Genomic DNA, 12,634 nt, shown 5'->3' on the forward strand with positions numbered 1-12,634 from the left:
GCCAGTAGTTGTGATTTTAGTTATCTGTTTTAAATATGGGGCTGTGATAACTTTCAACAGTCAGATTTTTTGCGCCGTCAAATAAAACTACATATTTATAGGGTTGGGTGGTATCTAGATTTTCATCCGGTTTGTGTACCATACCGGGGTATACAGTATTACCAGAAGTGCGCACAAGGGGTTCCATTTTTAATTGCACAAAACAACTTTGACAACTGGGATCTTGATCCAGGAGGGGATTGAATCCTTCAGAAAGATGAGTCCCTAGACAAATCCGTTGACTCCTTCTGCACTTATTGTAAAAGGCTTGACAGGTGAAAACTGGTGGAAGTTCTTCATTGGGGTGGGTTTTCAGATCAGTACAGATAAAGAGGTAAGGACAGCATTTTGGTATTCGAAAGAGTGTCTCATGGTGAAGTACTCAAACAGCTGACATGTCAGGTCACCCATTACAGAGGCAGTACACTTCCTGTGGGGGATGGAAGTTTAGGGCTTAGAGTTGATTACCTACACTCAGGAGGCAGCAGGCAGACAAGGAGAAAGGACTTGGAGACAGAAGACGACACGCCAAGGGTAAGACTTGATGTAAATATACTTTCATTTAGATTTTGGAGCAAGTGAAAGAGCAGTGGTGACCAGTGTCTGATTTTGGGGTGTCAAGTATGCGAAGCATGCACTATTAACCTATGATGGTGTGCAATACCCGTCTGTACATGGGCTACCTGAGCCTATATGATGCACTGCTGCAATTTCAATCAGCCTATTGACCCTGGATATTTAGGCTATTAGTTGATTAATCGTGGTATCCTGATTAAGGCCTCGTGATGTCATTGATTGGCAAGAAAAAGGCTAATACAGAAGGACCGGTAAAAAGCAACAGGAACATGTATTTTTAAGTGTGAACACAGTACACAGGGTGTTATGTGAGGTGTAACTAACTTAAGTCTACTTAATTGCAGTGGTGGAAAAAGTACCCAATTGTCATACTTGAGTAAAAGTAAAGATACCTTTTAATAGAACATTTCTCAAGTAAAAGTGAAATTCACCCAGTAATTTACTACTTGAGTAAAAGTATTTGGTTTTAAATATACTTATATATCAAAAGTAAATGTAATTTCTAAAATATTGAAAAAGTATAAATCATTTAAAATTCCCTATGTTAAACCAGAAGGCACCATTTTCTTGTTTTTTAAATTTACAGATAGCCAGTGGCACACAAACACTTAGACATAATTTACAAACTAAGCATTTGTGTTTAGTGAGTGCCACATCAGAGGCAAAAGGGATGACCAGGGATGTTCTCTTGATAAGTGCATGAATTTGACCATTTTCCTGACCTGCTAGTAACAAGTACTTTTGTGTGTCAGGGAAAATGTATGGAGTAAAAAGTACGTAATTTTCTTTAGGAATGTAGTGAAGTAAAAGTTGTCAAATACAGATTCTGCAAAAAACTACTTAAGTAAAAGTATTTAAGTACTATCTAAGTACTTTACCGCACTGCTTAATTGTCGCATCTATCTCTGGCGACAGCTTCCGCTTTAAATCCAGCCTGGGACAAGGCCGTCACGTACTGACGAGCAACCAGAATCCCACGCAGTGCATTCTCTGAGACGGCAATTTTTTTCAAGGAAAAGGGATGTTACTGAAGATGTTTTCCTTCAAATTAGTTTTGAATGTCATGTTATGGACGATTAGTGTATCGTGCTTTATAAAATTGTGGTGATTATTAATAGACTAAAGCCTATTTATTATAAACCCAGATGAAATCGGCTGAGATACTGAAATATTTGTGTTAAGCCTAAATAAAATTCGCATCGCATTCTAGAATTTTCTTGACTGTCCAAACAAAAATACTTTTAAGATTGTGTATAAAGTTTATGATTCAAATATGTACTCGCGCCTCGTCATATTCTTTGGATATCTATTTAAAGTTATGCGTCTCTGCCAATGTATTTTATCTACGATGTCGTCTACCCTCGGCCATATTGTCTATTTAGCAGATTGAGCTATAATGGAATGACTGTCTGTCTACTTTGAGAAAGTGGGACTGTTTTGAAATTGAATGTGTTGGCGACGTGCCATGCCCAAGAGATTATGGATTGCGCAAATTTAACGGTGGTCGTCCCATCTCATTCATCTGACTATTGTATTGGCCTGCCTTGTATCATCTTTACGGCATGGACAATTATATTTGTTTTTCTAGTAATCCAAAATATTATAATTGAAACAATGCATTGTTCATGGCCTACACGGATGACCTTGCCAAACGGATAAGGATCAAGCGAATTATAGCTCAATGTATTTATGCACGCCGTGGCTGGAGGACGATGTCATTCAACATTCACTTGATGATTGACCATTTTGCGGCACTACCCTGTACTTTATTCTTTCCACCTTGACTTCACCATTATGGGCATTTGAGGAATAAAACTGTATTTCAACCATTGACCCATAATGTCTTTGCATGACTTAAAAAACAAGTTACTCCTAACTCATTGGCCATATTGCTGCAGCTATCATCCCGAGAAAGAATTATGTTGGTAACACTGCCTAGGAATTAAAACCCTCTTTATAACACATTATGCGCTATGCATATATCCCAGTTTGTTTAGCACTGCCCAAATACTGGATACATATCGTCTATAGTCATCAGATAAGCAGGACAAGTGCACCAGATGGAGCCTGTGACATTACAGGATTACAGGATAACTCCTTTAACAGTCTGCAGTCAAATTTGGCATCCGATTAGCAGAGCCTTCACCAGGCCGTTGGAGCACAGGGAGGAGAGGAAGAGCCGCAGCAAACTACAGTAGAACTCTGTGCCGTCACTGTGGCGCTTTTTGTAGTGCACCCTCGTTTTGGGCCTGTGTCACATGCACTGATTGTAGTGCCGCAGCTCACCTATCTGATTCCTCCCACCTGCCCTGTCTGGATTTGGATACAGCCGTTGTGTGAGGTGTTGTGGATGCAGGGGGAAGGCACCGTAGCTCTCGTCTAGTCTGACATGTTGATTACATGGTGGTATTTATACCTCGCAGCTCGGAGCATCGTCAAACAAAGCAAGTATTTGTTGTCTTATACCTGGGGAAGTTCAGGGTGTCCTGCTAGTATCAGCTCTGCTCGGTTATAAGGGTTGCGGCTCAGATGTTGATGTGTGTGTAAGAAATGGGTGTAGGAGGTGAAAGCCACATACGACTACGAGCTGTAGAATCAAATGTACAAAACCGTCATCTGTAATCTCCGTGCAGTGCTGCCAGCCTGCCGTTTTAAAGCAACGCAGGCTGTTTTTTTATGAATGCATTACTTATTTAGTGAAACCTAAATTCACCCTACCAAGGTCGACCAACGTGTTTGGCCAGCTTGGTTGATAGGGTTTATAATGTATGCCATTTATCCAAAGCGACTTACATCCTAGCATACATACATTTTTTTAACGTATGCTTGGTACCAGGAATCGAACCTACTATCCTGGCGTTGCAAGAGTCACGATCTACCAACGAAGCTACAGAGGGAAAGGAAACAGATGACCATTTGTTGTATGTCTTTGGACGTGTGAAAGACCACTTCTGTTTCTCCACCTCACTTTCCCCTTTCTCTCTTCATAGCGTTGAACATGGCCTCTATCCTTCAGAAGCTCATCACACCCCTGTTCAGTGGGACCCCTGAGCCCGCCAGGAACAAGGTGACCGTGGTGGGGGTCGGCCAGGTGGGCATGGCCTGTGCTGTCAGTATCCTGCTCAGGGTAAGACCAGACCTGCTGTGTTTATACTCCTGTCAGATTACTACCCCTACTTTACCCCCTAGTGCTACAGTATTATAGTGTTTAGTCTATTGCACTGACACTGGATTACCCTTTGCCCCGAGACATGGCTGTAGACTCCTTAGATACCATAGGAGTCTACTGTCATGTCTCAGGGCAAGCTTACTCTCTGCCTACTGATCTTCTCTCAATATTACACGTCCATCCATTCCCTCCTCATTACAGTGTTATTATAATGTTCAATACTTTATTGCTAAACTATAAAACAGGCTTTTAGACATGCAGAATATGTGTAATTGACTATCATTGCTTAGACTGATATTAGCTCAGAAGGGATTATAAATGTGTTTATAATCTGGTATAAAGAGAGTATTATTCCTAGGCAGTGTTACCAACATAATTCTTTCTCGGGATGATAGCTTGCAGCAATGTGGCCAATGAGTTAGGAGTAACTTATTTTTGAAGTCATGCAAAGACATTATGGGTCAATGGTTTGAAATATAGTTTTATTCCTCAAATGCCCATCATGGTGAAGTCAAGGTGGAAAGAATAACTGCACAGTCATTGTACATTCATCACATCTTAACCCCCTTCTCTTTCTCTCTCTCTTCAGGAGCTGGCTGATGAGCTGGCCTTGGTGGATGTGATGGAGGACAAGTTGAAGGGAGAGATGATGGATCTGCAGCATGGCAGCCTCTTCCTCAAAACGCCCAAGATAGTCGCCAGCAAAGGTGAGAGTGTGTAGTGCAATTGGAAACCAGAAAACCAAGATGGACACCATCTGCGTGTCAAATGTCTGTGTGTTAAATTAAGTACTCTCACTGAGAGGGGAAGTGTATGAAAGGGAGATGGGAAAAGGGTGAAAAGGAAATGTATGAATGCACTATTCTGATATACAGTACTCATTGATTTGATATTCTTCCACGGTCAGACTACTCTGTGACGGCGAACTCTCGTATCGTCGTGGTAACAGCGGGCGTTCGTCAGCAGGAGGGAGAGAGCAGGTTGAACCTGGTTCAGAGGAACGTCAACATCTTCAAACACATCATCCCTCAGATCATAAAACACTCCCCCAAGTGCATCATCATCGTGGTCTCCAACCCAGGTACACTCACATATGCATACTGTATATACCAGTGGAGGCTGGTAGGAGGAGCTATAGGAGGACGGGCTCATTGTAATGGCTGGAATGGAATTAATGGAACGGTATCAAACATATGGGAACCATGTTTGACTCCATTCCAGCCATTACTATGAGCCCGTCCTCCTATAGCTCCTCCCACCAGCATTCACTGGTACATACACACCTAAATAAACACACACCAAGTACACTCTCACACACAGACACCATAGACTGAGCCATTAATTTAGATATATAAATATATGGCTCTGCAGACACTCACACCTACATATACTGTAGTACCTACACACACTTGAATGCAAACGCTTACACATCCCAGCTACACACACATAGATACACACTAACACAGATACAAACTCACACACCAGATACAGTAGTGTTCATCCAACAACTTGTTACGGAAGTCTAACCCCAGAAATCTCTCCCTGGCTGTAGTTGATGTGCTGACCTACGTGACCTGGAAGTTGAGCGGCCTCCCCAAGCACCGTGTCATCGGCAGCGGCACCAACCTGGACTCTGCCCGTTTCCGTTACCTGATGGCCGACAAACTGGGCATCCATGCTACCAGCTTCAACGGATGGATCCTGGGAGAACACGGAGACACCAGTGGTGAGTGTGTGTGTGCGTGCATACGTACAGTGCCAGTCAAAAGTTGACACACCTACTCATTCAAGGGATTTTCTTTATTTTTTACTATTTTCTACATTGTAGAATAATAGTGAAGACATCAAAACTAGGAAATCATGTAGAAATCAAAAAAAGTGTTAAACAAATCAAAATATATTTTAGATTCTTCAAAGTAGCCACCCTTTGCACACTCTTGGCATTCTCTCAACCAGTTTCAACTGGAATGCTTTTCCAACAGTCTTGGAGTTCCCACATATGCAGAGCACTTGTTGGCTACTTTTCCTTCACTCTGCAGTCCAACTCATCCCAAACCATCTCAATTGGGTTCAGGTTGGGTGATTGTGGAGGCCAGGTCATCTGATGCAGCACTCCATCACTCTCCTTCTTGGTCAAATAGCCCTTACACAGCCTGGAGGTGTGTTGGGTCATTGTCCTGTTAAAAAACAAATGACAGTCCCACTAAGTGCAAACCAGATGGAATGGCATATCACTGCAGAATGCTGTGGTAGCCATGCTGGTTAAGTGTGCCTTGAATTCTAAATAAATCACTGACAGTGTCACCAGCAAAGCACCCCCACACCATCACACCTCCTCCTCAATGCTTCACGGTGGGAACCACACATGCGGAGATCATCCGTTCACCTACTCAGCGTCTCACAAAGACACAGCATTTGGAACCAAAAATCTCAAATTTGGACTCATCAGACCAAAGGACAGATCTCCACTGGTCTAATGTCCGTTGCTCGTGTTTCTTGGCCAAGCAAGTCGCTTCTTATTATTGGTGTCCTTTAGTAGTGTTTTTTTGCAGCAATTCAACCATGAAGGCCTGATTTACGCAGTCTCCCCTGAACAGTTGATATTGAGATGTGTCTGTGAAGCATCTATTTGGGCTGCAATTTCTGAGGCTGGTAACTCTAATGAACTTATCCTCTGCAGCAGAGGTAACTCTGGGTCTTTCTTTTCCTGTGGCGGTCCTCATGAGAGCCAGTTTCATCATAGCGCTTGATGGTTTTTGCGACTGCACTTGAAGAAACTTGGCACTTTCCGGATTGACTGACCTTCATGTTTAAAGTAATGGACTGTCGTTTCTGTTTGCTTATTTGAGCTGTTCTTGCCATAATATGGACTTAGCCATATTTGGTAAAAGATCATCTTCTGTATACCACCCGACCTTGTCACAACACAACTGATTGGCTCAAACGCATTAAGGAAAGAAATTCTGCAAATTAATTGAAGACACATCTGTTAATTGAAATGCGTTCCAGGTGACCTCCTCATGAAGCTGATTGAGAGAATTCCAAGAGTGTGCTAAGCTCTCATCAAGGCAAAGGGGGGCTACTTTGAAGAATCTCAAATATAAAATATATAATATACATTTGTCCAATTTATTAACCATAAACACATACGTACGTACAGTACCAGTCAAAGGTTTGGACACCTACTCATTCCAAGGTTTTTCTTTATTTTTACTATTTTCTACATTGTAGAATAATAGTGAAGACATCAAAAGTATGAAATAACACATATGGAATCATGTAGTAACCAAAAAGTGTTAAAGAATACACACTCAGTGTGTATTCCATTCAAATGTGCTACTGAATTCTTAGACTATAGGTAGCAGCGACCCCAATCTTGAGGGTCACTGTGATAAAGGTGAGGGACAGATCTGTTAATCTGGACTGTCTGGACCCTACAGGTCCAATGCAGCTATTTTTATATCAATATCAAATCATTTCAATTAAGTACCTTACTGTAATTGTTTTTAATTAAAATGGTCCAAAATAGCTTCTTAGCAATAATTTTGCTAGGACTGTCTGGGAGTGGGAGGGGAGAACTAGCTGTTATGGACAGAGGTTTTTCAAACATCTCTTACACTAAAAGGGCATTATCATAATTTTCACTTTCACAGTATTATTACAACCTCAGTGTAGAAATATATATAAAACACAGGATCATGTTTTTTTGACTGTACTGGGCCTTTAAGGAGATAACAGGTAATAAGGTTAAGTGTGTGTGTTCCAGTCCCTGTGTGGAGCGGCACTAACGTAGCAGGTGTTAACCTGCAGACACTGAACCCTGACATCGGTACGGATGCTGACCAGGAGAACTGGAAGGAGACTCACAAACAGGTGGTTGACAGGTAATGTGCACTGCACCGTACCAACACAAACTATTACCTCTATTACTTTTGTTGTATAGACTCTTAGGGGGGGGGGGGGGGGGAATGGTGTCATCTAGAACCTACAAGGGTTCTTCGGCTGTCCCCATAGGACAATTCAAATCTATTTATAAAGCCCTTTTTACATCAGCAGATGTCACAAAGTGTTTTTACAGAAACCCAGCCTAAAACCCCAGAGAGCAAGCAATGCACAGTGGCTAGGACAAACTCCCTAGAAAGGCAGTAACCTAGCAACAATCCTATACAGGAACCAGAGGCTATGAAGGGTGGCCAGTCCTCTTCTGGCTGTGCCGGATGGAGATTATTAGAGTACATGGCCATTAAGGCCAGATTGTTCTTCAAGATGTTCATAGATGACCAGCAGGGTCAAATAATATTCACAGTGGTTGTAGAAGGTGCAACAGGTCAGCACCTCAAGAGTAAATGTCAGTTGGCTTTTCATAGCCGAGCATTCAGAGGTTCGAGACAGCAGGTGAGGGAGAGAGGGAGAATCGAAAACAGCAGGTCTGGGACAAGGTAGCAGATCCGGTAAACAGGTCAGGGTTCCATAGCCGCAGGAAGAACAATTGAAACTGGAGCAGCAGCACGACCAGGTGGACTGGGGACAGCCAGGAGTCATCAGGACATGGTTTCCCAAACTCGGTCCTGGGGACAACACGTTTTGGTTTTTGCCCTAGTACTACACAGCTGATTCAAATAATCAAAGCTTGATGATGAGTTCATTATTTGAATCAGCTGTGTAGTGTTAGGGCAAAAACCAAAACATGCACCCCTTGGGGTCCGCAGAACCAAGTTTGGGGAACGCTGCCATAGGAGAACCCTTTGAAGAACCCTTGTTTGTTCCAGGTAAAACCTTTTTGGCACCAAGTAGAACTGTTTTGGGTTCCATGTATAACCCTTTCCACAGAGGGTTCTACGTGGAATTTTACCTGGAACCCCCAAAAAATATCCTATGGGGACAGCCGATGAACCCTTTTGGAACCCTTTTTTCTAAGAGTATTTGAGTCATTCTCATACATGTAGTTTGGCTCTCTCACTGTAATGGAGTACTGGATATATTGAGCCCAAGGGCACAACTGCAGCCTGATCACTTCCACAAGATGTTTCCCTGCCAGCCCTGGGATTCAAACTGGCAACCGTCTGGTTACTGGCCCGCTTCTCAAACCTCAAGCCTACTAAAATAAAAAGTGTAATTGTGTGTTCCAGTGCCTATGAGGTGATCAAGTTGAAGGGCTATACTAACTGGGCCATTGGCCTGAGTGTAGCTGACCTCACCGAGAGCCTCATCAGGAACATGAACAGGATCCACCCTGTCTCCACCATGGTGAAGGTGAGAGACACACTCCATACACGTACTGCATGCACACGCACACTTGGCCTTCTCACACCACTGAAGGTGTGCGGTTATTCCCTGACAACGCACAGTCTGTTGTATGTAAATGCTTACACAACAGATATGTAACCGATAAACAAACAGGCATATAGACATATGCACACCTTTGCACAAAAGTCAAGATGATGCCGTTGCTCGACAGGGCATGTACGGGATCGATGACGAGGTGTACTTGAGCCTGCCGTGCGTGCTGAATGCTGGGGGCGTGGCCAGCGTGATCAACATGACCCTGACGGACGACGAGATCGGCCAAATTAAACAGAGCGCTGACACGCTGTGGGACATCCAGAAGGACCTGACTGACGTGTAGCGACACTAACAGAACACCAAGGGGCGCCACATTCCACTCAACCCCTAGGGTGTGTCCCAATAATATCTCCTTTCTCCTCTAGTGTGCATTCGTTCACTACTAACCAACAAATCTAAAATCAAGTGCACACTTTGGGAGAAAGGAGAGATAATTGGGACATAGCCCCCAACTCTCCTTATCACCTATTACTCAACATATGCCACTTAGCAGACGGACGCTTTTATTTAAAGCGACTTACAGTACAGTGATTGCATATAGTTCTAATATGTGTTTTTGATCCGTGTGGGAATTAAACCCACAGCTTTTGCATTGCTAGCCTCGCTCTTAAAGAGCAACTGCCCCTATAAAACAACTTCTCATTTATAAAACCGCCTATGTGGCAAATATACAACAAAGTGTAAATGGGATAATTTTTGGTCATAAAGTCAGTCTCATCCAAAATGTTGTGAGACTTGTGGTCGTGACTGCATCACAACGTAAATGAAGGTTGGGTTTGTTTCATTCCTGCCCACAGCTGGCAGCACTCAATTAATCATCAATTCGGGAGGTGAAGCTGCAAATGATCCAATCTTAATGCCTATGGTAAATTTGGGTTTACTTTGGATATCCATATTGGGCTAGTTAGGGACCATCAGTAAATTACACAATGTACATGGGCCAATATGTTAATTCCAATAGCTAAAAATGTCAATGACTTAAAAACCTCAAACTAATTATAATTTAAATAAATGTATATACAAATATTGAACGCATTTGATGAGAACTAAAAGGTGTTCAACGTGAAAATATTGTCTTTTACATTGTAATTTGTTGACAGTCCATAACTAGCCCCGGAGATAGGCTATCCAAAGAGAACCCAACTTTGCCATAGTCGCACACCAGCTGGCTGAAGCTAATTGGCTAAATAATTTGACTAACTCTTCCCACCTGCAAACACACACAAGACACCCACATCATACCAGACCCCGAAACCAACTCAAGTTTCAATTCAGTCATGGCTGCTAGCATTTCTAATGAACCAAATCTAAAACGAGAGATAATCAGGAAGTGCAGTTGCCCTTTAACAACTGAGCCACACGGTTAAATGACACCGGTTCCAAAAATACACTTTCACAGTGTCACTGCTGTTATCTTTCACACTTGTAATCTTCATAGCTTTCCTGGCATCTGGGTGTTTGGTCTCATTGTCAAGAGCATTAGGTGTTAGGGTTACTTTGCACGTGGCTGCTTAACAGGAAAAGGTGCAGATGGAAGCGTCTTTGTTTCCCTGAAAAAGCGCTGTATAAAAACCAGGAAAAGTGCTAGGCTATATAAAAACCATGTATCATTCAGATGTCAGCAAATGCTTCAGTCATTTCCCCATTTTTAAAGTGAAGGGTTATTAATCATGTTGGATGTGTGAAATAAAAGTGTTTATTGGTGTTGGAATGAATAAAGTCCTCAATCTTTGTTTTCAGAATGATTGAAACCGTTATTAATCAACAATTTATTTGGTTCAGATTTAGAAGCATCATTTCTGTATTTTCACGATAATTTCATACATCCATGTACAAACACAATATACTATGTACAGCAACAGTTTTTTTCCCATTCGTGCTCAGATTGAGCTCTAGGGTGTCAAACATTGCAGTATGTACTGGAGTCTCACAGTACTTGTCCTAACACACCATGGCGTGTGCCCTCAGTCTGACCAGTAGGAACGTGTCTGTCATGTCATCCCACATCAGTGTGATGGGGCAACCTCACAGTGAGGAGAATGTAAACATCGTGTGACCATGGTGGAGTGGGTCCGAATGGTGTTCAGAGTGGTGTTACTGCTGTTAATTATGGTGGCGTGACAGTCCTGTGTCACTAGAGTTACTGTAAGTAGCCCGAGGACAGGCATAGACATGTTTTTTTTCCTTCTAATCACCTGTCAGTGTTGACTTTGAAGGGAAACCCCTTTAAAAATGAGTCCAGCAGAAGACTCAAATATTTCTATATTACATGATTTCTCTTAATAATTGACATTTGCTGCAAGTTATGGAATATAATTTTATTCAATGAGCTCAAAAATAACAAATTGGTATTAGACGCATCAACAGAACATATAAAGACGCTCACATTAACAAATCATCGTTCCACATAGTTGGTTTTCCACATTGGTTGGTCTTGAAAATATAGATCTGAGTTTCCCTGACCGGAAAGAAAACAAATATGTTTGACAGAAGTTTTAGGAGAGCTGATGCAACAGGAGACCAATCTGTGTTTTCACTGCGGGTCCCTGAAGAGACAACACACACACACACACACACGACTCATATCGAGCAATATAATGTATAGAGACACATACAATCCACACATATTCAGCTCATTTGAAATTATGGGACAAATGTGCTATGGAGGAAGCTACAACGGAGAGAGAATCATGCTCATTGCTCACCTAATTGTAAAGCGTCCCCTTTTCTGCCCTCTGATATGAAACGATACTGTCCTCGCTCTAACAAATTGAGACCCATACATGGACTGTCCTTTTAAATATTTTGCTAAACCTTTCATACAACTGGTGGACCACTCTTTACACATAGTTATCAAAATCCCTTTAATATCTATAACTTTGGCAACAATAATGTAATTACGTGTAAGTAGCCTTGCACAAACGAGCCGGGACGGCTCATCTCCTGTTTCTGTAGCGCGAGGCAGCTTGACCCTGAAGAGGACGCCAGTCTATCGCAGGGCCTAACCAGCAATCTTTCTCGTTAATGCTGAGTGCCAAGCAGAGAGGCATTGGGTCCCACTTTTACAGTCTTTGGTATGACTTGGCAAAGGGGTCGAACTCCCAACCTTCCAATCGCAGGGCGGACACTCTAACCACAAGGCCACTACATACTAATTAAATATTCACATATGGAACAAATGCACACATAATTGTATTGCTTAACGATAAAGACAACCGTAGACGTTACACAACTTTATGCATAAAAAGAGAAAGATCTTTCTTACGCGCGCCTTTTAAGTACATTATCGCCCAATGAGTCCAGTTTCTCAGCTGAAACCAAGTACAGACAATAGATGTTATTGTAACTTCTATTCAATGCACTTTTAATCAACCCAAATTCTAGTTTTGAGCGGTCTGTAGGATGCGCGTAAAATGTGGTTACCTGGGGCGCGCTCCAAGGATGAGACATTAATGTAACCAAGAGTAGCGCGAGCAAAAGAGTCATTGAGGTCTGAAAACGAACAAT

The 12,634-nt window shown here is 42.3% G+C and overlaps 1 protein-coding gene across 2 annotated transcripts; it reads left to right on the plus strand.

Moving 5' to 3' along the window:
* Positions 1–441: 441 nt before the first annotated feature.
* On the plus strand, positions 442–10,869 carry ldhbb (lactate dehydrogenase Bb). 2 transcript variants are annotated; one of them, XM_071344155.1, is made up of 8 exons: positions 442–573; positions 3,606–3,742; positions 4,374–4,491; positions 4,692–4,865; positions 5,337–5,510; positions 7,551–7,668; positions 8,914–9,037; positions 9,243–10,869. In XM_071344155.1, the coding sequence occupies exons 2-8, from the start codon at positions 3,614–3,616 to the stop codon at positions 9,408–9,410; spliced, it is 1,005 nt and encodes a 334-aa protein (XP_071200256.1). In that variant the 5' UTR covers positions 442–573; positions 3,606–3,613; the 3' UTR covers positions 9,411–10,869. The 2 variants fall into 2 exon arrangements, with proteins under 2 accessions (XP_071200256.1, XP_071200255.1); XM_071344154.1 differs by lacking the exon at positions 442–573 and adding an exon at positions 2,743–3,059.
* Positions 10,870–12,634: the final 1,765 nt, after the last annotated feature.

The sequence above is a fragment of the Salvelinus alpinus genome, chromosome 15 (assembly GCF_045679555.1).
Source record: "Salvelinus alpinus chromosome 15, SLU_Salpinus.1, whole genome shotgun sequence".
NCBI lineage: Eukaryota > Metazoa > Chordata > Actinopteri > Salmoniformes > Salmonidae > Salvelinus > Salvelinus alpinus.

Coding starts and splice junctions, on each gene's coding strand:
- ldhbb (XM_071344154.1), top strand. CDS start 3,005: ATGTTGATTACATGGTGGTATTTATACCTCGCAGCTCGGAGCATCGTC. Junction 3,060..3,605: donor TCGGAGCATCGTCAAACAAA/GCAAGTATTTGT, acceptor CTCTCTTCATAG/CGTTGAACATGGCCTCTATC. Junction 4,866..5,336: donor CATCGTGGTCTCCAACCCAG/GTACACTCACAT, acceptor CCCTGGCTGTAG/TTGATGTGCTGACCTACGTG.